This window comes from Oryctolagus cuniculus, chromosome 11, assembly GCF_051225735.1.
Source record: "Oryctolagus cuniculus isolate XC-2025 breed Fujian yellow rabbit chromosome 11, ASM5122573v1, whole genome shotgun sequence".
NCBI classification, from domain to species: domain Eukaryota; kingdom Metazoa; phylum Chordata; class Mammalia; order Lagomorpha; family Leporidae; genus Oryctolagus; species Oryctolagus cuniculus.
This window is the reverse complement of record NC_142877.1, coordinates 106469730-106493745: the sequence shown is the minus strand read 5'-3', so window position 1 is coordinate 106493745 and position 24016 is coordinate 106469730. Positions and strand designations below refer to the sequence as shown.

Below are 24016 nucleotides of genomic sequence, written 5' to 3'. Positions count from 1 at the left end.
ATAGACCTGGTTGGCTTCTCCAGACAGTCTCACGGGATATAATTTCATTTTACTTTCTCAACATTATTGCATAGATAGTATTTCAAACCCATTTTGCAGATGGTTTAATTAGGGCCAGGTTGTTAATTGTCTCTTGCCTAAAGGTCCCCAGCCTCTAAGAGGCCGTCTGGTGGCAGATTGCATGTTCTCATTAGCAATGACCTTTTGATGATTCCACCTGGCACCTGTGTGTTTAAGAAGCCTCAGCAGACAAGAAAGGGAGCACAGCTGGTGTGAAGGCAAACGTATTTTTGAACTTACTTGGCAGGAGCAGCTTCCGTTTCCTTCCATGCCTTCAGCACAGGTACCCCTGCCGCTGCAGGGGGACCCCGCTCCTCCTGGGCACTCTAGGGAATCAAATAACTCAGGTTCACTCATTCATTCAAAACCGCACACACAAGGATTCTGCCAGGATGCACAAAACACCTACTATGTGCTAGTTGCCAATAAAAAGAAATAATTGAAGACCTTGCTGGGGCCACCTAGGGTTTCATAGGGGAGGCAGGTGTATAAACAGGTGGATGTCATTACAGAGGCTGTAACAGAAGGCATCTCACTTTCTGTCTTAAGCGTTTGTCATACACTTATAAACTAATGAGGTCATTCCCATGGCAACCCCCAGGGGGGGCTGCTGTTGGTGCTGGTTGGCAGGTAAGCAGACCGAAGGTCAGAAAGGTCACACAACTTACTCGGGGTCTCACAGGTTATAAATTGCAAAGCTGAGAATTTAGCCAAACCCTCAACTCTAAAGCCAGGTCTCTTAGCTAAAAGCCTAGTAAAGGGAGCCCCATGGAGGAAGCCCTGAGTATTTATGCTGTCTTGGGGAGTCTGAGAAATGCCCCCCAAGAAGTCACTTAAGCTGGGGTCTTGAAGGCACAGGAGGAGTTGCCCATGCTTAAAAAGGGAAGGGCATGATAGGCAGAGGAGTAGCAAAGACAAGGTGTGAGAGCTGTGCAAAGGCAGAGCCTGTGTTGGGGAGGATACAGAACTCCGTGGTGTGGAACATGGGAACAAAGGTGTGGGAAATGCTCATTAGGAAAAACAAGCATGGATTTCAATTTTTATACTAACAAACCTTTTAATTCCATTTCCTACAAACATATTGCAGTACCCTCATATTAGGTGCTCGGTAGGTGAAAGTTGCTGTGGTTCTGATATTCTCTGTCTCTGATGTTTGTTCTTCAGGAGTGGCATATAACGGGGAATAAATTATTTGCCACCTGGTAGAACCAGGCACCATGTAAAGTTCAGGTGTATGAGGGTGAACACGCAGACCGGTCCCTGCTCCCATGGTCCTGCTAGCTCAGGGCGGAGAGAGCCATGGACTAACAGTCAGAGAACTGGTTTACAAAGTGTGGTGAGGGTTGTCAGAGGAAGGGCTAAGCTCTCACTACTCCCCCTACTGGATGCTATCAACATTTGCCAAAAACAACCCAAGCCTGAACGGCCCAGCGGATTTAGATCTGGTGTCAATACAGAGCAGCAGCCAGGGTCACTAGGTACCGGTCTTGTTACAGATTTTGGGCTTAGTTTGAGGGAGAGCATCAGGTGTGGCGAATGAAGAGGAAGGGAAAGAATTTTTTGACAAGCAGAGTGGACAGTGAGAGAGAGACAGAAAGGTCTTCCTTTTCCGTTCGTTCACCCCCCAGTGGCCGTTGCAGCCGGCGCACTGTGCTGATCCGAACCCAGGAGCCAGGCGCTTCTGGAACACGGGTGCAGGGCCCAAGCACTTGGGCCATCCTCCACTGCCTTCCCGGGCCACAGCAGAGAGCTGGACTGGAAGAGGGGCAACCGGGACAGAATCCGGCACCCCGACCGGGACTAGAACCCGGTGTCCTGGCACCGCAGGTGGAGGATTAGCCTGGGCGCCAGCCTAGAAGGGAAAGAATTTAATGAAGCCGAGGCAAGGTAAGACCTGGAAGCTCATCAGAAAGCCAGTCGAAGCCCTTGAGGCCCCAGTGCCGAGCCAGGGGTGCTAAGAGACCCTTTTTATAAACTGTGCATTAGCAAATAGTTCTTCCCCCACTGGCTGTATTTTTTTTTTTTTTTAATTAGGCCTTCTTGGGCTGAGATGGTATTTGGGGAACCAGGGCCAGCCCTGGGCCGTGCTGGGAATACAGAGAAATGCCAACTCTCCCCCTGGTTCCTTCTCTTAGTCCCTGTGGCTCTCCCCGGAGCTGGCTTGGCGTCCTTTTTAACAGTCTAGGCAGGTGTTTCTCTAAGGGCGAGTCCCTGGACCAGCATCACCTGGAATCTGAAACAGCTGATCTCATAGACGCCCGGAGCCTAGTGGGGGTTGCCAGAGGCTGGGGCAAGCAGGGAGGAGGAGGCATGGACAAAGGTTGATTGATAGTTAACGAAATTTGAGCTAGAAAGGAGAAAGAAGTTCCACAGAGGAACCATAGGTAATGATAATGTACTGCATACTCTGCTTCTGATACTGCTCCCTGCTAATGTGTCTGTGGAAGATGGCCCACGTGCTTGTGTCCCTGTCACCCCCCAAGGGAGAAGTGGAGGGAATTCTAGGCTCCTGGGTTCAGTCTGGCCCAGCCGTGGCCGGTGTGGACATTTAGAGAGAAAACCAGAAGATGGGAGAGCTCTCTTTCCCTCTCTCTCTCTGACTTTCAAATAATTAAGTCTTAAAAAAATAAGAAAAAAAATCACATGGTGACTCAAAAATATGTACCATTTTTATGTATCAGCTTAAAAGATTTCGTGGAAAATGAGAATTAAAGGATACGCTTATTTTGGTGCAAAAATCTTTGAAATCCATAAAGTGGATTTCCATGAAGTTTTGAAGACTTCTCATACATATAGATTTCAAGACTTTTTTTTCTTGGCACCAAAATCAATTTATCTTCCTGTTTTCCTCTCTCTTCCCCTACTCCTCGCACTAGCAGAGGTTGTACATCTAATGCACCAAAGGTGTCTGAACAAAGCAGAGGCTCAATAATGGACTATTCCCTCAGAAAGATAATGCTTCTGATTATTATAATAAAATACCTTCTCACCTGGTAATGATCTGCAGTGCAATGAGAGGTGCCCATAGGGTTCCCAGGTTATGGATTTCTCCCTCTTTCTTTTTTTTTTTCCCATGTGAAATTGTTTACGAACAAAAGGGAATTCTCCAAATAAACCTCACTCTCCTCTTCACTGGATTCTCACAGTGCCCAGAGTTCTCACTCTGTGGAGGTCCCGCTGAGACCTCTAATTAGCAAAGACCTATGTTCATGTGTTTGAGGGTTGTCTGTCCTGCCACCTTTCACTCTGCTGAAGAACTTAAAATGTCAATAAATCAGTCTCTGTATTTAAACTTTCTACCTGGAAATGCCGACCAGTGAAGTGCGGTGACGCCTGCTGGAGTGAAGTGGGAATGGTTGGGCGGGGCCTGCAGATGGACCCCAGCACGTGTCTTGTGATGCTCATGTTTGTGGCCAACACTGAGGGAGAGACTTTCCAATCTCCCTCGTAGGAGACACTGCATCCCTTGATGCATAGAGATTGGAAATGTCTCATTACTATTGCCTCAAAGTTGATGTTTGTAATTAAAAAATGAATTACAGCAGCTTAAGTACTCAGAAAAGATTGTTCAACTTAAAGACAGGGAATGGAGGTAATATAAAATGAAGCAGAGAGGAAAAAACGGAGACGTAAGGAGCAGAGCTTCAGGAGTTGTGGGACAAAGAACCTTAATGTATGTGCAGTGGGAGCCTGAAAGGGGAGAAGGGAGAAAATGTGTTTGACAAAATGATGGCTGAAATTTTCCAAATTTGATGAAAACTGTAAACCATAGTTCCAAGAGCACAAAGAACCCCCAGCAAAAATATCATGAAGAAAACTACGTATTGGGGCCGGTGCTGTGGTGCAGTGGGTTAATGCCCTGGCCTTTGGCGCCGGTATCCCATATGTTAACAAAACTGAGTTAGAAAGGTAGAAGTTCTGCAGAGGAACCATAGATAATGATAATATGCTCTGCTTCTGATACCGCTCCCTGCTAATGTGTCTGTGGAAGATGGCCCAAGTGCTTGTGTCCCTGTCACCCACCATGGCAGAAGTGGAGGAAATTCTAGGCTCCTGGGTTCAGTCTAGCCCAGCCATGGCTGGTTCTAGTCCAAGCTATTCCTCTTCCAATCCAGCTCTCTGCTGTGGCCTGGGATAGCAGTGGAGGATGGCCCGGGTCCTTGTGCCCCTGCACCTGCGTGGGGGACCCGGAGGAAGTTCCTGGCTCCTGGCTTCGGATTAGCACAGCTCCGGCCATTGTGGCCATCTGGGGAGTGAACCAGTGTATGGAAGACCTCTCTCTCTGCCTCTACCTCTCTCTGTGGCTCTGTCTTTCAAATAAATGAAATAAATCTTTTTTTAAAAAGAAAGCTATATGTTATAGTAAAATTCCTTAAACTTAGTGAAAAAGAAAAAAAAATCTCAAAAGCAGCCAAGAGGAGACACATTATGTTGACAGGAAGAAAGACCATGGCAGCAGCTCCCGTGTTAGAAATAGCACAAACTAGAAGCCTGTGGAACAATATCTCCCAGACACCAAAACAGAAAAGTTGTCAATCTAAAATTCCATATCCACTAAGAATATCTTTCAACAACAAAGGCAAGATAAAAAACTTTCCCCATCATACGAAAGCTGAAAGAACTCGCCAATAGCTGAACTGCACTATAAGAAATGTTGAAGGAAATTGGTTAGGAAGAAAGAATATGATATCAGATGTAAAGCTGGATCTATATAAAGGAGTGAAGAGTACTGGACATGGTCATTATGTGGTTAAATGTGAAGTAACTGTCCCAAAACTTTAAATCATTTAAGGATTTCTGGTTGTTTAAATCAACATTGATTATATATTGTGGGACTCTTAATTAAAAGAGTCTTTAAAAATTTCATGGAAAATGCTTATTATGAGAAAAGTATGTGTGCATTTCAATTTTTTTGCACAAAACAAACTGATTTTTATACTTCATTTTTCCATAAACATATGACCTACACTCATATAGGAGTAAAATGCAAAACCATAATAATGCCAAGCAGGAATGGTAGAAATGGAAGTATACTGTTGGAAATTTCTTGTGCAAGAGTAGTACACATCACTTGAAAGTCGATGTGGGCTGGTGCTGTGGCATAGCAAGTAAAGCTGCCGCCTGCACTGCCAGCATCTCATAGGGCACCAGTTCCTGTCCTGGCTGCTCCACTTCTGATCCAGCTCCCTGCTAATGTGCCCGAGAAAGCGGTAGAAGATGGCCCAAGTGCTTGGGGCCCTGCACCCATGTGGGAGACCTGGAAGAAGATTTAGGCCTCTGGCTTTAGATTGGCCCAGTTCCAGCCAGTTCCAGCTATTGTGGCCATTTGGGGAGTGAATCACCAGATGGAAGACCTCTCTCTCTTTCTCTGCCTTTGCCTCTCAATAATTCTGCCTTTCAAATAAATGAATAAATCATTTTTGAAAACAGAAAGTAGTTATAATTAAATATGTGTTCTATAAATCTGAAAGAAAATTCTTTTAAAAAAAATCACTGAAACCAAACTGTGTCTCTAATAAGCCAAAAAAAGAAATAAAATTGCTATCATGTAAAATAACTAACCCAATAAAAGACAAATACAGTGGGAAAAAAGGAAAAAGACCAGATGGGACAAACAGAAAACATATAGCAAGATGGTAGTGTAAACGCAACACATTAAATATAAATGGTCTAAACACCTTAATTCAAAGGCATTGGCTTTCATATTAGAGAAAAAGGCAAAAATGAATTATATTTTGCCTATGAGATATCAACTTTATATTTTAGGCATGGAAAGCCAAGACACTCTGGCAAAAAAAAAAAAAAATCTAAATGAAAGATCTCTGTGAGTGAGATCCCAGTGGCAAGAATGGGCCATCAAAGAAGGAGGTACCTTTCTCTGTAGGGAGGAGAGAACTTCCACTTTGACTATGACCTTGTCTAACTAAGATTGGAGTCAGCGAATGCAAAAGGCTTCCATAGCCTTGGCAACTCATGACAAAAGCCTAGGGTGATTACTGATGCCATAAACAAGAGTGTCAATTTGTTAAGTCAGCAACAGGAGTCACTGTGCACTTACTCCTCATGTAGAATCTCTGTCCTTAATGTGTTATACATTGTGAATTAATACTATAACTAGCACTCAAACAGTACTTTATACTTTGTGTTTCTGTGTGGGTGGAAACTGTTGAAATCTTTACTTAATATATACTAAATTGATCTGTATATAAAGATAATTGAAAATGAATCTTGATGTGAATGGAAGGGGATAGGGAGCGGGAGATGGGAGGGTTGTGGGTGGGAGGGAAGTTATGGGGGGGGAGCCACTGTAATCCATAAGCTGTACTTTGGAAATTTATATTTGTTAAATAAAAGTTAAAAAAAGAGATATCAACTTTAAACATAAAAATTTAAAGATATTAAAGATGAAATAGAGCAAAAGATACACTAATGGTAACCAACAGAAAACTGGAGTGGCTGAGAACACAGATCATGAATTTTTATGGGCCTAATTAGAGCTTTTCAAAGTACACAAAATAAAAACTCATATAACTGCAAGGAGAAATAGATAAATCCACGAGTAGGGTTAGAGATTTAATACCTCTCTCTTAATAATCAATAGAACAAGTAGTCATAATCATTAAAGATGGGGAAGACTTGAACAACATTATCAATCAGCTTGACCCAATTGATATGGACAGAACACTCCATCTAATAACAGCAGAATACAGACTCCTTTCAAGACCACAAGAAGTATTTGCCAAGCTAGACAATATTGTGGAATGTAAAATAAGTCTCAAAAATCTAAAAAGGATTCAAATCATATGAAGGATGTTTTCTGACTGCAATAAAATTAAATAATAAATTTCCTTCTAAATATTGCTTTAGTTGCACCTCACACATTTGGTATCTTGTGTTTTCATTTCCATTCCACGAATAAAAGAAATGTAACTGGAAACAATGCCAGAAATATATCTGGAAAATCCTCACATGTTTGGGAGATAAATTTTATAAATAATCCATAGTAAAAGAATATATCAAAATGGAAATTAAGAAGTTTTTTGAACTGAATGAAAACGAAAGCACAACATATCAACATTGTGAGATACAGTTAAAGAATTGCCTAGAGGGAAATTTATTGTACCAAGTGCCAATTATATCAGGAAAGAAGAAAGTTCTCAAAACATGACCTAGATTTACATGTTAAGATAAATAAGTTAGGAAAAGAATACTGTATGATACCCATATAAGCAGAAGATAGGAAATATACAGGTAAGAGCAGTTATCAATAAACAGAAAATAGAAAAGCAATAGAATAAATTGATGAAACCAAATGCTAGAAAATGAAACATAAATTTTCAGCCAGGAAGATAGAAAAATGGAAGTTGCAAATCACTAATAGCAGGAACGTGAGATAAGAACATCACTATAGATCTTACAGACATTAAAGAGATGGTAAGTGAATATTATAAACAACTTTATGCCAACAGTTTTGGAAGTATCAAGGAAATGGACAAATTGGTGAGAAGTCAGAAACTACTAAAGCTCACTCAAGTGGAAATTGATAATCTCACTATCCTTTATCTAAGGAGGGAAATTTGAAGTTTAGACCCTCCATGTCAAATGATTTCATTAGTAAATAGTATCTCACACTTAAGGAAGAAAGTGCACCAATTTTACAAAAACTCTTCTATGAAGTTGAAGAGAACATATATTTATTTTGTTTGAAGAGCATTATTACTCTGATTCTTAAACCAGGCAAATATATGACAAGAACTATAGAGCAGCATCTATTAAAAAAACTACAGACCAATGTGTCTAATGAACATGGACACGAAAATTTTTATAAGTTTTAAGCAACTTAAATCTAACAGTATGCAAAATAGATAATACATTATGGTTGGTGAAACAAAGTAAGAAAAAAAGTAGAATGCATATAGATTGAAAAAGAAAAATAAAATTGTATTTATCCTTAGACAACATGATTGTTATGAAGAAAATTCCAAAGAATCTCCAGAGGGTTAATAGAACTAATATATGATTTTACTAAGTAAGGTAAAAAAATAAAAATACATTATATTTATAAACTAGCAATGAACAATTAATTGGAAATTTTAAGTGCCACTGAAAACAGTACCAAAAGCCATAAAAACTTAGGAAGGAACCTAACAAGAAGTGCACAAAATTTCTAAGCTAAAATCTATGAGCAAAATGACAGAAAAAGGACAGCTATTCTGGGATTGTGGACTTGAAGACTTGATATTTTCAGATGTCAATTCTCCCTAAACTGATCTACAGACTCAATGTAATTCATTAAAATCTTAGCAGATCTCTTTTTGGGTAGGGATTAGCAATCAATTCTATACTTACATGGAAAAGCAAATGTATTAGAATAACTAAAATAGTTGTGAAATTTTGACTTTTCTACAACAGCCCAAAGGTAATTTGATAGGGAGTGGTAGTCTTTTGAAGACATGTTGTTAGAATTATAATTTATATCCAAAGAAATGAACTTTTATCCACACAGAAAACAGTATTAAAAATTAACTTGAAATGGATGGATGATGGACATAATTTCTATAGACACTAAAATAAAATCTTTGTAATGTTATGTTAGTCAAAGTTTTATAGATACAGGAAGAAATACCTATAAAGGAAAATTAATACTTTTGACCTCATTAAAATTAAGAAGGATTTTTTTCTTTTCTTTTCTTTTTCTTTTTTTTTGACAGATTTAGACAGAGAGAGAGAGAGAGAGAAAGGTCTTTCTTTCCATTGGTTCACCCCCTCAAATGGCCGCTGCTGCCATCACGCTGCGCTGATCCGAAGCCAGGAGCCAGGTGCTTCCTCCTGGTCTCCCATGCGGGTGCAGGGCCCAAGGACTTGGGCCATCCTCCACTGCACCCCCTGGCCACAGCAGAGAGCTGGACTGGAAGAGGGGCAACCGGGACAGAATCCGGCGCCCCGACCAGGACTAGAACCTGGGGTGCCAGCACTGCAGGCAGAGGATTAGCCTAGTGAGCCGTGGCACCGGCCAGATTTTTTTCTTTTCAACAGACATTACTAAAAGACTGAAAAGACAAGATACAGACCATGGAGAAATATTTGCCAACTACATATCTAATAAAGCACTTGAGGTTCAAATATTTAAAGAACTCCCCAAACTCAATATGATACTTCCCACTTCTCTGAGAGTGAAGTGTTCCAAGATCCCCAGTGGGTACTAGAAACCTTGGGGAGTACCCAGCCCTCTCCTTTAACGCCTTTTCTGTCTTAACTAAGCATTTATCGTACACCGTGGCTGTAACTTTTGCAGTTTGAGGTGTGATGGCAAAACCAGCATATATTTTTTTCCTCTTCATAATTTCACACATAGAAGATGTGGTTTTAGCATAGATCTTAGCAATCTTGGCATATGATTTTCTTTCTGATTAAGTTGAGAACTTTACCATTTCACTTAAAGGAAGCACTTTATAGCCCCTCTTTGTTACATCCTTATTATTAAATAAAACAGGGCCACTTGAACACAAGCACTGGGATACCCAGACAGTCAATCTGACGACCAAGATGACTACTGAGTGGCCACGGGGTGGGTGGCGTGTGCAGCATGGACATTTCAAATGATGAGATGATTCATGGCTTTAGTGGGATAGAGCTGGAAGGAGTGAAATTTCATCATGCTACTCAGAACAGAGCACAGTTTCAAACTTACAGTTTTTATTTCTGGAATTTTCCATTTAATGTTTTTGTCTGATGATTGACTGTGGATAACTGTGGAAATTGAAGCCGTGAATGGGGGTGGGGTCTCTGGTAATAAGAAAACAAGCGTCCTAAAAGATACATGAATTACAGATAAGCACATGAAGCAAATGGGAATGGATCATAACGAAAGGCCACTTTGTACACCTAGCAGGATTGTGTTTGAGAAATCTGATTATACCAATCATAAGCAAAGGTGCTGAACAACTGGAACTTCCATGTAAGGTTGGCAGAAATGAAAGATGATATAGATTTCAGAAAACACCCTGGCAGTTTCTCCTAGAGTTAAAGACATTCACCTTACAATCCAGTACTGCCACTTTTAGATGTTTCCCAAGATGAAATGGAAACTTGTGTTCCCACAAAGCCCTGCCCATGAATGTCATTAGCAGCTTTATTTTAATTTATTTCCACATGTAACACCCAGGAAGCAAATCCCAATGTCTTTCAGTTGGGAAATAGATAAACAAACTGCTGACCAGTACAGAGTGGGGTAGTACGAAGCATCAGAAATGAATGGCCTACTGATACGCGTGATGGCATGAGTGACTCTCAGATGTGTTATGCTCAGTGGAGGAATCCACACTCACAAAGTCATATACTGCACGATTCCAATTATGTGACTGCTTAGATGTGCTTTGAGTTGTGTCCCTCCATGGTTCATTTACTCCCTAGCAAGGGTGGGAGGGAGGAGACTGGAAAAGATAAGACCATAGCATTTAGGCCGGCACTGCGGCTCACTTGGCTAATCTATTGCCTGCGGCGCCGGCACCCTGGGTTCTAGTCCTGGTTGGGGCGCCGGTTCTGTCCCGGTTGCTCCTCTTCCAGTCCAGCTCTCTACTATGGCCCGGGAAGGCAGTGGAGGATGGCCCAAGTGCTTGGGGCCTGCACCCGAATGGGAGACCAGGAGGAAGTAACTGGCTCCCGGCTTCGGATCAGCGCAGTGAGGCGGCCGTAGCAGCCATTTGGGGGGTGAACCAATGGAAGGAAGATCTTTCTCTCTGTCTCTCTCTCTCACTGTCTAACTCTGCCTGTCAAAAAAAAAAAAAAAAAAAAAAAAAACCAAACCATAGCATTTAGAGACCAGGCCTTTGGGATGTGATTAGAATTAGATAATAATGCCGGTGCCACGGCTCACTAGGCTAATCCTCCGCCTAGCGGCGCCGGCACACCGGGTTCTAGTCTCGGTTGGGGCGCCGGATTCTGTCCGGGTTGCACCTCTTCCAGGCCAGCTCTCTGCTGTGGCCAGGGAGTGCAGTGGAGGATGGCCCAAGTGCTTGGGCCCTGCACCCCATGGGAGACCAGGAGAAGCACCTGGCTCCTGCCATCGGATCAGTGTGGTGCGCCAGCCGCAGCGCGCTGGCCGCGGCGGCCATTGGAGGGTGAACCAACAGCAAAGGAAGACCTTTCTCTCTGTCTCTCTCTCACTGTCCACTCTGCCTGTCAAAAAAAAAAAAAAAAAAGAATTAGATAATAACATTAGTGTGGAGCCCCCACGATTGAACCACCTGTGGCTTTGTGAGAAGCAGATGGGAAGATGGGAAACCAGAAGACACACACATACTCCCCTTCTCTGCCACGTGACGTCCTGTGCAACCTCAGAATTCTGCCACTAAGAGGACCACCGTCTGACTGAGGTCCTCAACCTTGGGCCTACAAAGCCATGAGCTAAAAGGAACCTCTTTTCTTTATAAGTTACCCAGCTGGGCATTTTGTTATAATCATGCTAAATTGACTAGTACATATGACATACGAGCAAGAGTTTAGGCACAGAAGACAGATCAACGTTTTCTAGAGTTGGGTGTTGGGAGAGGTTGACAACAAAAGGAATTTGTTGTGGGGGGGGATGGTATAACGGTTGTCCATCTTAATTGCGGTAGTTGCCACACAACTGTTTTGGTTTGTCAAAGTTTGCATAATTATGCACTAAAAAGGGTGGAATTTTTGGGCTCAGGGCCAAGGCATTTGCTGATTGGAAATCACTCCCTCCTGGGGATTTTCCTGAGCCTCACCATCAAATATTCTGCAGGGGAAGTGAGGTTTTCTGTATAGGAGGTGCTTCATCCTATGCCATGCCTATCTCCCCAAGGCTTGGGACTCAGTGGGCTAAAGACCAAGTGAGAACTTGTTGTTAGGGCCTGGATGTTTGTGCCTACCCCTTCCCCCTACATCATGTCATGTGTTGAAGCCCTAACCCCAAATGTGATGGTGTTTGGAGGTAAGGCCTTTTTTTGAAGGTAATTAGGGTTAGAGGATGTCATAGGGTAGGATTAATGTCCTTATGAGAAGAGAGACTGGAGGCATTGTCTCTCTCGCTCCCTCTCCTTCTATTCCCTCTTTCACCCTCTGTCTCTCTCATCCCTCTTTCTTTCTCTTTTCTTCTCTCATGGCCTTCTATGGGAGGACAAGGAGAGAAGGTGGCCACTGGCAAGCCAGGAAGAGGAGCCTCATCAGCTCAGTGATAGAATTTGCTAAGTACGTCATATGCACGGTCTCTTTCTCACAGCAACTGTGTGAGGAAGGCAACATCACCATCATCGTCATCACCATTGAAATCATCATCTTCACCCAGATTAAAGAGAAGAAAACTGAAGCTGGGGGGGGGGGGCGGTACCTTGCCCAAGATCACATGGTTGGTTGGTAAGAGTAGAAACCAGCACTGCGATCACATCTCTCTCAGTAATTGGAGTCCTTAGCCACTAAGCCCGAGCACAGTAGCTCAGTACCTTAGACCAGCAAATCAAATCAATGAATAATCCTGGAGAGAAGGAGGCCAGCTGGGGATCTGAGAACCATGAAATGACAGAAATGATCGTTAGCACGTTCCGAATACGCTAGGCACGTGCCAAGTCCTTTGTAAGTATGAACACACTCCATCCTCTGCAGTCTTTGGGAAGTAGGCATAGTATTTTCATTTCCTAGATGAGGAAACTGGTGCCACAGGATGAGTTTACCAGCTAAAATATCGGATGATAAGTTAAATTTGGAATTTCAGGTAAACAATAATTTTTTTGTAGCATAAATACATCCCAAATTTGTATGAATATTTGTTAATCAAAATTCCAATTCAATTGGCTGCCCTATGTTGCTTTTTTGCTAAACCTGGCAACCCCACAGGGAGGGTAGGTCCCAGACCCAGCATGGAGCAAAGCTGGGAATGGAAGCCAGGCAAACTGATTTCCAGGTCCGTGATCTCCTCAGTGGCAGCAGGAACTAGAAGCTCAGTGTCAAGAGAGCGACTCCAGGAAGGGTAGGCACCAGCTAATGGAGACAGCAAGTTTTCCGGGGCAGAGCTAGTTGGGAGCAGGCTGCCTTCCCAGTGGCTTGCCTTGCAATGCAACTGGGTCTTTGGGAAGCAGGGGGTAGCAGTGGGTTAGAGTTGGGGCTCCCCAGGGAGACACCCCTTGTTTCTACCCAGGCTCTGCACTTACCCTCTGCTGCTTCTTGGGCAAACTGCAAAACTCCTTAAAACCTCAGTATCCCACCTGGCCTTCCAGGTATGTTTCTTTTATGTACTCAACAAATGGTTGATTTCTTTGTGAATTGGCCAATCCTGGAAGGAACTTTGGGGAAAAGATAGCAGGAGTGTGGGGGTGTGAGGAGTCCTCAATTTATGACTGAGATATGAAGATACTTTAAAAGCTTTGTGGAAAAGGAGTTAAAGGGTAAATTTCTTTGGTAATAAAAAAATTGTTATCGTATGTATAGTTTTTCATCATATATACTTCTGTGAAGTTTTAGAAGGACCCTCACAGAATGTTTTTTAGCGATTGGTGGAAATGACTTGTTGAATTTTAAAAATTTTAAAGCCAAAGTGAGCATTTCCCCCCTCTACTTCCTCTTTTCTTTGACCTCAGGCCCTGATTAAGAAAATTGATGGTCAAGTAGACATTGGCAGCAACCAGGCTTGAAGGGGAGTTTATAGAATTTGCTACAACGGCACATTTCTGATGTGCTGTGAGGCCCAAGTACTGATAAGGCCATGGTAGGTCATTATCGCATTTCCCTTTGCGCACTGCTGCTAAGGGGGTCTCTTGCATCTGACTTTCCACGCAGGAGGTGGGACAGTTCTACACTGTCAGCAAATCATCAGCTGCTCTGCTTCTTGCATGGAAGATAATCTGCTTCCTGCCTGCAAGAGGCCAAGGACCTCCCGTGACATTATCTTGTAAGAGCTCTGGAGGTGCCCGTTCCATGTCACCACCTTTGTTTAAAAGCTCGGTGCACAGTGCTAGGGGGGAAACAACTCCTGATGTTCCGTTTATAGCTCTGGTTGGAATGGTCTGTCTGGGAAACTGAAGTGAAATATGTTTTCATGTGAACTCAGCATTATTTGTCATTCAAGGCAAAAAAGAAAAAAATGCCTAAAAAAAGGTTTCAAACCCACATAGTCTGTTATTGGCAATCTGTGCAGTAGATGGCAAAGAATATGCAATAGGAAAGAAAAGTAAGTCTACAAAGGAAAATAACATGATACAAAAAAAGTAGGTGATATGATGACATTGATCTAAGAAAAAGTCAAGATCATTTCTCTTTGAACTAATCAGGTTATGTTGACCATAGGAGAATTTAAAGGTAATCACTTTGCACCCATTGGTTTGCCATTACTTTGGATTGTTACACGAATCCACAAAGAACTGGGATGCTCAAATTAAAAAAAAAAAAAAGACTTCATCTTAAACAAAATGTTGGTTGTTCAGATATGGTTAAGTTCCAAAGTTAAAAATATGTTTCTGTGCTGATGAGAAAAAACTTCCATATGCACATTTGACAAAGCAGTACAAAATTTTAATTAGGGAGAGGCAGGTTAAATCTGGCTAGAGATACCTTCCTTATGTCATGATGATGTTTTTCCCCCTTAAGTGAGAATTCATGCCTTGTTCTTAATTTAAGATGCCAAGTAATTTTTTCCCACTATACTTTATGTGTTTTCCAAATTGTCAGTGATGACCCTGGAGCTGGTTCCTAATTTGAGTAAGATACTATTAAAATAGTTCTGCACGTGACCTGGGGGTGTTGAGGATGAATGTATTTGCCCATGCATCAGGAAGGAAGTGGAGGTGATGCTCGTCTAGGAAACAAGGCCACCCCGGGGCTTGGGAATGTGCTTCCTCACCGAGGAGGAGGGCGGGCATGTGTCAGCAGCTCTCAGATGGCCTTATCCTTGCGGAAATGTAAAGCGATAGTCAAGGTCTTGCTTGTCATCACCCTCAACTGTGAGAGGTGAAATACACGGCCAGCTAGAGCATTTATCTTTCCCCGAGTCAAAGGAAGGAAGCCCTTCACGACATGTCGTGTGTTTGGAAGGTGCAGATAAAGGGAAGCATGCTTTTCCCCAACCGGAGGATAGCAGAAATAAGGTCCAGCCCTCAGTTGTTGCCTGTTTGGCTTCCCTGGCCTCCAGTCCTAGGTGAAGAAGAAGCTAGAACATTCCAAGACCCCTTTCAGACTCTTCTGATTGTAGCTGAGAATTTGCCACACTCGCCTGCACACAGCACAATGCAATGGCATGGAACCCACAGAAGTCATGTTTTATGGGTTATCCATCATTAACAAAAAGGGCTCAAATAATGTCATTGTTTTTCTTTATCAGAGGTCTGTTTGACTGTGATTCGTTCATTCCCTCTTTGTATCACACACTCTGCCACGTCCTTTCAGATTAATGTTTGAAAATCTCTACATCGGTTGTGTAAAGCAGTACTTTGTACCCTCATTGAACAGATATGGAGACTGAGGCTTAAACAGGAAGTTTCTTGCCCAAACCAGCAAATGATAGAACCAAGTGCAACTCTAAAACTCTTGGTTGCAGGCGTCGTTCTTTTGCACTCCTGGCAGTGGTCTGCCATTCATTCTATGAAACATTCTGACTTTTTTACTGCATCTTGGAGAAAGCCTTCCCCTCTGTACCAAGGGTCTTGGCATCTGACCAGCTATTATGGATAAGAAAGAGGAAAGCAAATCTAAAAGTTCTTTTGATCATATCAGAAGAATACTGATATGAACTGGATGTTTTCATGACCACATTTGGCATTAAAAGTCCTTAAAATCTGAGTTAATCACGTTAAATGACACTGAATCCGTGCACTTGATTCTGATATGCTACACTCATAATACTTAGTGCCAAGATGCTGGGGTGAAACTGAACACAGAACAGTTAATAGAAGGAGGGGTGGTTTTTCTAAATCCCAAGCCTTGATCTTTTCAGAACACAGAGTATACTTCAGGCCTTCACTGAAAAGACCTACCAATCAAAAAAGATTTTGATTCTTTTTGAGCTCTCCTCTCTCTCTCTCTCTCAATTAAGTCTGCTCCAGGCAGTGAAACAGAGTAGAAAGAGAGTAAGCTTATTGCCTGGTAGCCCTGGACTTGAGATTGTTTTCATCATTCATCCCAAAAGGAACCTGGCAAGAATAATCCTCAAATCTCTAATTCATCAAAGGCAAAATGGAGATAAAACTGTTTAACCTGAAGATTTTTTTAAACAATCATATCAGATAATATAGGTCAAGTATCTCTCTAGTATATAATGTCAGCAGTGTTGAGTAAATGGAAACTATCATTCATTTAATCATTTCCTAAAGAAAATAAAATGCATAACATTGTACATGCAAGTGTAATTTGGGTTCAATTATTTACAGATTATATGGAAAAATCAATATTGAAATAAGTTATTTCAAGACTGAAATAGAAATTTCTAGAAAAATATGCTTATATTCTCCTTTTACTGGACTTCCATCATTTCAGTTTTCTGAGGAATGAGACATCAAGAAGCAAATATTGAAGTCCCAGTGCTATGCCACTTACCCATGCAGTCTGGGCCCCAGTGGCCTGGACAGCACTGAGGCTGGAGGTAGTCCTTCTGGCAAATATGGCGGCATCCAGGGAGAGACAGAGAGTATGTTCTGACCTTGAAGGTGTACCTTAGAGGGTAAAGAGAGGACACTGCAGTTAATTTCGAATGGCAGGATTGCCCTAGAGTTTTATTTAAGTCTTTATATCTACTCATATTTTAAAAATATGGATTGAATGCATTTGTCTTTCTAAGTGGAATAAAACTAAATTATAAATATTTTTAATTCTTAGAAATAGATGAAAAAAATCAGGGAACAATGAAAATGGGGGAAAATATCTAAAGTAATATCAGAAGCAAAGTTAGTAAATACAGGATGTTAGATCTTGGCACTTGTTAGCGGTGTGTCTCAAACTTGTCACTGAGTGTCCTAGCAGTAAATGCAAGAAGAGAAAGACCATGAGTTGCACAAAGCATAGTATCTGTGAATTTAAAATAAACCTATTGTTCAGGATTAGCATATTTATTACAGATACTGTAGGTGTAGAAATTTCTGTGGCAGAAGTGGTGTAACGTAGTGAGCAACATTCAACACAATATATTTCTGGAAGCTGCCATGATGAGTTCTTTAGAACATTTTCCAGAACAGGCTAAGGTACAGTTCTGGAGTAGCAGTTCTATAGGAGTCAAACAGTATTTGCTATTCACAAAGATCTTTGCAGGCATGGCTTAATGTAGTTTTAGATGTTAGTGAATCAGGAACAAACTGCCATGACTCTCATTCCCTTCAACTGGGCTCTTGCTAAGAACAATGTGACAGTGAGTTCAAGGTTATTCTCCCAAACCAGTCCCTGAAATGAAGCTGATTAACAGCAGAACCACATGCTTGATAGGCAGTCAAGTTGGGGATAGAGTTGATATTTTCTCTGAAAGATTGATAAAACCAGCAAAGACATCCTTCAAAAGGGGGCAGAGGGAAAGCCCAAGGACTGAGCTAAACGTATCTTCAAGAACTAATTGTGGTCTATGGCCATGCCACCCTGAAGGCGTTCCATCTCATCTGATCTCGGGAGAACTAATTGTGGGAGACATACAAGTGGCCAATAGGCATATGAAAATGTTATCCAGCACTGCTAGTCATCTGGGAATGGCAAATTAAAACTCCATGAATTATCACCTCATACCTGTTAGGATAGCTGCAGTAAAACAAACAAATAAACAAAAGCAAACAAGTATTGGTGGGGAAGTGGACAAAGTATTGGTGAGAATGTAAATTAGTGCATTTACTATGGAAACAGTGTAGTTTCTTCAAAAAAATTAAAAATAGAACTAGTGGATGGTTCATCAGTCCTACTCCTGGATATATAGCCAAAGGAATTGAAACTGCAGCATTATTCACAATGACCAAGAAAAGCAAGCAACTTAAATATCCACTGATGGACGAATGAATAAAGAAAATGAAACTAGTCCTACATGTAGGTCCATTTTGGTAGTTCAGTGACCACTATTGGTATGCTTGCTAATGTATTAGTCAGTGTTGGAAAACTTCTATTAAAAATGACAATTCTGGTTTTAGTATATTGTGTGGCCATATTAACAAATAACTTGTCACTACTTGTTAGGATTAATCTTAAGTGATAAGAGTTTTGAGTCATAAAAAGTCTTCAAGAATGAAACATTGACAAAAATTCAGCCATACAATAATTTATTTGTCCCTTATATTTGAGTTCTAATTAGTATCATGGTCCATAGCTAGTTACCACAATGATTATCAGACCCAAAGCTTTAGGCATGTTCCCACTAGAACCCTTTCCAGATGGAATCCAGATTTTCCAAATAAGTGCAAGACAAAGAGAGAATGTTTATGCATGTGCAATGTGGTTAATAAACTCTGCATGACAGTGTGAATCAATAATAACATGTGTTTTAGACTCAAGTGCAAATGTTCAGAGTCACCTAAGTGTGAGCTCAATGCAGTTTTAGTGTAAGAGAAAAATCATGGCCATGCTTTGCAATTTTTGCAATAGGAAGTTTCAATTTGGATTCACAACTCCTTGAGTTCCCAGGCTGGAGCACGTGTTTTCTTATAAGTACCTGCAGTCTCGAACCCCTTCAGAGTCATTGGTAATCTTCCTGTAACCATCTGGGCACTTGACTCCAGCATTGAGCCGGCAGGACTGGCACTCGGTCCTAATTGTTAGAAGAGATTTCTTATCACATCTTTTTGCCTGTGCAAACATAGAAAAAGAATATCAAGTTCCATTATGACAGCCTTGCAAAATACCTGGCCTGGAAGTCTTCCCCACGGGCTTCACCTCAGTAGAATGGCAAACAGGTTGAATGGATATGACTGGCTTGCTACTTGCAACCTTACCAGGAAAGGGTGTTGTGTGCAACAAGCGATGTCTCCCATGGCTGTGGGTGAGGGAAGGAGCGCTGCTCCTGCCACACATTCACCATCCCTTTTCCATATTTGAGAATCCTGCACGGTAAGGTGAAGTCATTGCATACACTTATCCAAATGGGGGACTTGAAATACATTGCAAAATACCCCCTTTTACATGGGAAATTAATAAAACAGGCTATTCGAGGTCAAATGGTCATAGATTAACAGGTGTCAAGGATATTATTTCAGCATTGATTCCATAGGAATTTCTGTTCTGGAGACAAAATTGTGCTAAATGCTGCAGCATTCCTGTTCCAAAATACCTGCAAGATTTAGATGACAATCCAACTAGGAAGTAGGAGCAGAGATCTTTTCCTAATCTGTCCATTGGTGTAGCCTAAGCCCCTGGAACAGTAGTCACATCCAGTGAATAATTATTGGTAAGTGAAGAATTGGGGTAATAAGACAGACATATAGGAATTAACTGCCAAAATGAACGACCCAGACTCACTTGGGCCCTTGTTGAGTGTGCAAGATCCTGAAGGAATTCCTGAAACAGGAGCTATCCACAACGACTCCAGCTTACAGAGCCCTTCCAGCGATGTGGAAGGTGCAAACTGTGAGGTGGCACCGGCGGTGGTGCCTGTTCCTGTAACTCTTCTCCATCAACTCTGTGCTTTTCCTGCTGCGTCCCCTCTAGGAACGTCCCCTCCTCCCCTCAGCTTTCCAACCCAAACCCCTCAAGGTCCCGCTTCCCATCACCTCGACCACACAACCGCACTCATCGCTCTTTCCGCAACTTCTATTCTTCCTCTGGCTGGCCCAAAGGCCCCTTTACCCTGTGCTCTCCATTAAATACCCCAAGCACACAGACCCATGCCCCGTGGTTCTTTGTTCTCCCACAGTTCTTCTTATGGGCCCAGCACTGGGTCAGGTGCAGTAGAAATGTCCTCACTACTTCTAAGCTCTTTGAGATTTTGAGATTTGTCAAATCTGCATGAGAAGAAAACGTACATTTATACAACAATTTATTTATTTAGTATGTGCACTTCCAAGGACATTATCTTATTTCACTGCTATAGAGATACACAGGGCAGTTATCATCAACCTCACTTTAGGGGGCAGCAAACTGGAGTGAGGGCCAGTGATGTGAGAGACGGTGCAGTGACTTGCCCAAGGTCACACTATAAGTTACTGATCTTCTGGTTCTTTTTTTTTTTTTTTTTTTTTTTTTTGACAGGCAGAGTGGACAGTGAGAGAGAGAGAGAGAGACAGAGAGAAAGGTCTTCCTTTTGCCGTTGGTTCACCCTCCAATGGCCGCCACGGCCGGCACGCTGAGGCCGGCGCACCGCGCTGATCCGATGGCAGGAGCCAGGTGCTTCTCCTGGTCTCCCATGGGGTGCAGGGCCCAAGCACCTGGGCCATCCTCCACTGCACTCCAGGGCCACAGCAAAGAGATGGCCTGGAAGAGGGGCAACCGGGACAGAATCCGGCGCCCCGACCGGGACTAGAACCCGGTGTGGCGGCGCTGCAAGGCAGAGGATTAGCCTAGTGAGCCGCGATGCCGGCTGATTTTCTGGTTCTTACTAGAGTTTTCCTTTCCTTGCACCCGATTAGCATACAGGAAAACGAAATCTCGGTTTTTACTGTCAGCTTTCACGTGGTCATCAGCATGAACCAACGTAGGATTATAATGTTCTTTTGGAGTAATAAAAAATTACTTAGATATAGGTTGAATGAACCCCCTTTAACAGTTATGATACCTTTACATTTTTTAAAATGTAGGTGTTTACATTAGAGTATTCTATTTGGATATAGAATGACTTCACTTTTTTATTTCTTAGTAGGCTAAATTCAATATCTCATTTTAAAGAAATTCCTTGACCTTTAAATTGCCATTTTCTTTTTTTTTAAATTTTTTTATTTAGTAAATATAAATTTTCAAAGTACAGTTAATGGATTACAATGGCTTCCCCCCCATATAAATTGCCATTTTCAAGTGGAATGATTCATTCTACTCCACGCAGTGTATGTCATAGTCCCCTCTGAAAAATAGACTCAGCTTTCAACAACTGTCAAGGTCTTGTTTCTTTACGAATGTAAGCATCTAATGCTGACGCTGGGGATGGGCATGGGAATCATCACCATCCATGGAGCTTTGTCAAGGGAGAAGCTGAAGATAGAGGAGTTAGGTAACTTGTTCAGAGTTGAACAGTTTGTGGTCTGTGGAGCACTGAGACAGGTCCTCAGAAATATTTGTTATGCAGGCAATGAAAGCCACAGTTCCAGTGCACCCTTCCCTCACTTCGGAGCTGAAATGTTAACCATTATACCATACGCCTATGCTCCCATGAAAGGCATTGTCAGAGTACAGCCAACTGGAGTGTAAGCTAGCATCGATAAAGGTTTGCCTGAGGCAGGCCAGACTATTTTGTGATAACTAATATACAGAGTCCCAAATAAAGTAATGGAAATGAGCGAAATTGACAGTGTGAGCTTTGATTCTTGTTTATAGCCTTGCCTGTACTCTGGAGGAATGGTGGTTCTTCTACTTACTGCCTGCTGAATTCTGTATTCTGCATCTAGTGGAGGGTTGAGCTTGTGGTTATAAAGTAAATTGAAAGTATGTCATTGTAAAAATTAAAAGAAAAATAAGAATAGAAGGAGGAAGAAGGGTGTGTGTGAGAGAGGGAGGGAAGGGTCGGAAGTATCATTATGCTCTTAAAAACTGTATATAGGAAATACATGAAATTGGTTCTATTTATAGAAATAAGAAAGTAAAAAATAGTGTCCTTAATAGGTCAGAAATCACTACTGTGAACAGTGCTTTACATAAATCACCCTGGATTAGGCCTTGCGATACCTGCCTCCACTTTGCAATGACAGCTTGTATGAGCCTGCTCTAGGGCTCACTGTGGTGATGGACGGAACAAGGGCTGCAGACATGGACAGGACTGTGCTGGGGGCTTTGACTGCAGCACTGTGGACGGTGGGCGGGATGATTCTCTGGCCCGTCCTGTCGATATTTCTGACCCTTCCAATAGCTTTTCCACGAGATCTTATCCACCCTGGAATTCCACCTCCCATCTCAATATAGGTTTTGGTATTTCCTACAGTCTGAGAGGTGGGATGGTAGGCGTTTCCAGTGTTGAGACGACTAAGACAGGCAGAAGACAGGATGCCAAAACCCACAGTGAGGGTAGGAATGTTAGAGGTGTCAGGCAGGAACCCAGCCTGCTTGGTTATCACGCCTTCAGAAAGATCACCACCGTTAGGATCTGTACCCCACAGGGTCTCTCCTTAGCTCCCTTTCCCATGACAATGCAAGAAAAAAAACTTTCAAACACAGCATGAAAATGAACAAATAAAAAGTGCAAAAGTCCCATCTTACCTGCCCTGTGGTTTCAGCCAGGGAGCAGAAATTTTGTACAACCAAGCCAAGAAAAACCAATGTGAAGTGTTGGAGCATGGTGAGGGGCTATGTTCTCCTCCTCTGTGCCAGGCACCTGTCAGAGAACAATCTGGCTATTTTATCATAGTTTGCTGAACTCCCAGTGAATTCCTTCTCATGTCCGTGTTGGCTTTTAAATCCTTTCCTTTCCTCTTCCTGAATTGAGCCAGAGGATATGTGAGACCTGCCTCTCTAGACAGGAAAAATGTCAAATCCTGGGGTCTCGGTGACATGGGCCCCTGTAAACTGTCTATATGTCCTACTGAATGACAGGATATCCTGAAAGGGCCGAGGCAGAGACGCGACCTGGAGTTCTTGTGCCTTGTGAGACTCCCAAGGGCAGTTACTGCCTCGTCACCAGCCTGCACCTCACCGCGGGTCCTGCCCACTGCCCACAGCCCTGCCAGTGCCCTCACAGTCACCATGACCTAGCACAGGACTTTCTGTCAGAATGCAGAGGCCCAGGCTTGCTGTTGGACAGCGCTGGTGGAAGAGCCTGGAGCAGGCATAGTTCCAGGCACTGAAGGAAAACGCCTGGGCTCCTGCCTTAGAAGAAGGTGGTGCTTTTATGCTATATAGTGGCAAACTCGACTGTAAAGGAATTCTCCTTTGAATTGTGGATAGTTGGAGTTTCTTCTCTTCCATGTCACTCAAGCAGCAAATGGCAAAGCCTGGACGTCTAATCTTACCCTTCAAGACCAAACCTAATGCCACCTCTTCCAGGAAGCCTTCCTGGCTTGTCCTTCCATCGATCCTGAAGGCTCTCCCAGAAGCTTGCATATACTTATTTATTTACTTTTACAGATTTATTTATTTATTTGAAAGGCAGAGCTACAGAAAGGCAGAGACAAGAGAGAGGCAGAGAGAGAGAGAGAGAGAGAGAGAGAAAGGGCTTTCTTTCATTGGCTGATTCACTCTCCAGATGACTGCAATGTCCAGAGCTGAGCCGATCCAAAGCCAGGAGCCAGGAGCTTCTTCCTGGCCTCCCACATGGGTGCAGGGGCCCAAGCACTTGGGCCATCTTCTACTGCTTTCCCAAGAGAGCTGGAAGTGGAGCATCCAAAGTTGAACTGGCACCCATATGGAATGCAGGCACCGCAGGCGGTGGCTTTACTTGCTACGCCACAGCGCCGGTCCCAGAAGCTTGCACAGAATACTGTGAAAACCCAGTCATATTTGTCACAAGACATCTATTTGTCTCCCATGCCTAATTGTGGATATCTTGAGGGGAGAGGCACAGCCTTCATCTTCTCTGTACCCTTGGAAGTCTAGAACAGAGAATTGCACTTGAAAAATGATAATAATCAGTGTTAGCTAACACTTGTTGAACAGTAGCTGTGTACTAGTCACTATTCTAGATTTCTCCATGCATTCATCTGTTTAACCCTCACATTTGGTGAACTAGGACTGTTTTCCTCATTTACAGATGAGGAAACTGAGGCAGAGAGGTTAAGAGGCTTATCCAAGAGGCCAGCACTTTGGCTTAGTGGCATCAGCATCCCTTATTGACACTTGTTCAAGTCCCGGCTGCTCCACTTCTGATCCAGCTCCCTGCTAATAGCCTGGGAAGTCAGCTGAAGATGGCCCAAGT

At 42.6% G+C, this 24016-nt stretch overlaps 1 protein-coding gene across 1 annotated transcript in view; it reads right to left on the bottom strand.

Moving 5' to 3' along the window:
* The window catches only part of STAB2 (stabilin 2), a 211070-nt gene extending 188428 nt beyond the window's left edge, over nucleotides 1-22642 (bottom strand). The window contains exons 1-4 of the mRNA XM_051845830.3: nucleotides 22366-22642; nucleotides 18683-18816; nucleotides 16603-16718; nucleotides 301-386 (exon numbers count right to left, since the gene is read on the bottom strand). Coding sequence (XP_051701790.3) covers nucleotides 301-386; nucleotides 16603-16718; nucleotides 18683-18816; nucleotides 22366-22443 — 414 coding nt within the window. The 5' untranslated portion in view covers nucleotides 22444-22642. The remainder of the gene's footprint in view (nucleotides 1-300; nucleotides 387-16602; nucleotides 16719-18682; nucleotides 18817-22365) is intronic.
* Nucleotides 22643-24016: the final 1374 nt, after the last annotated feature.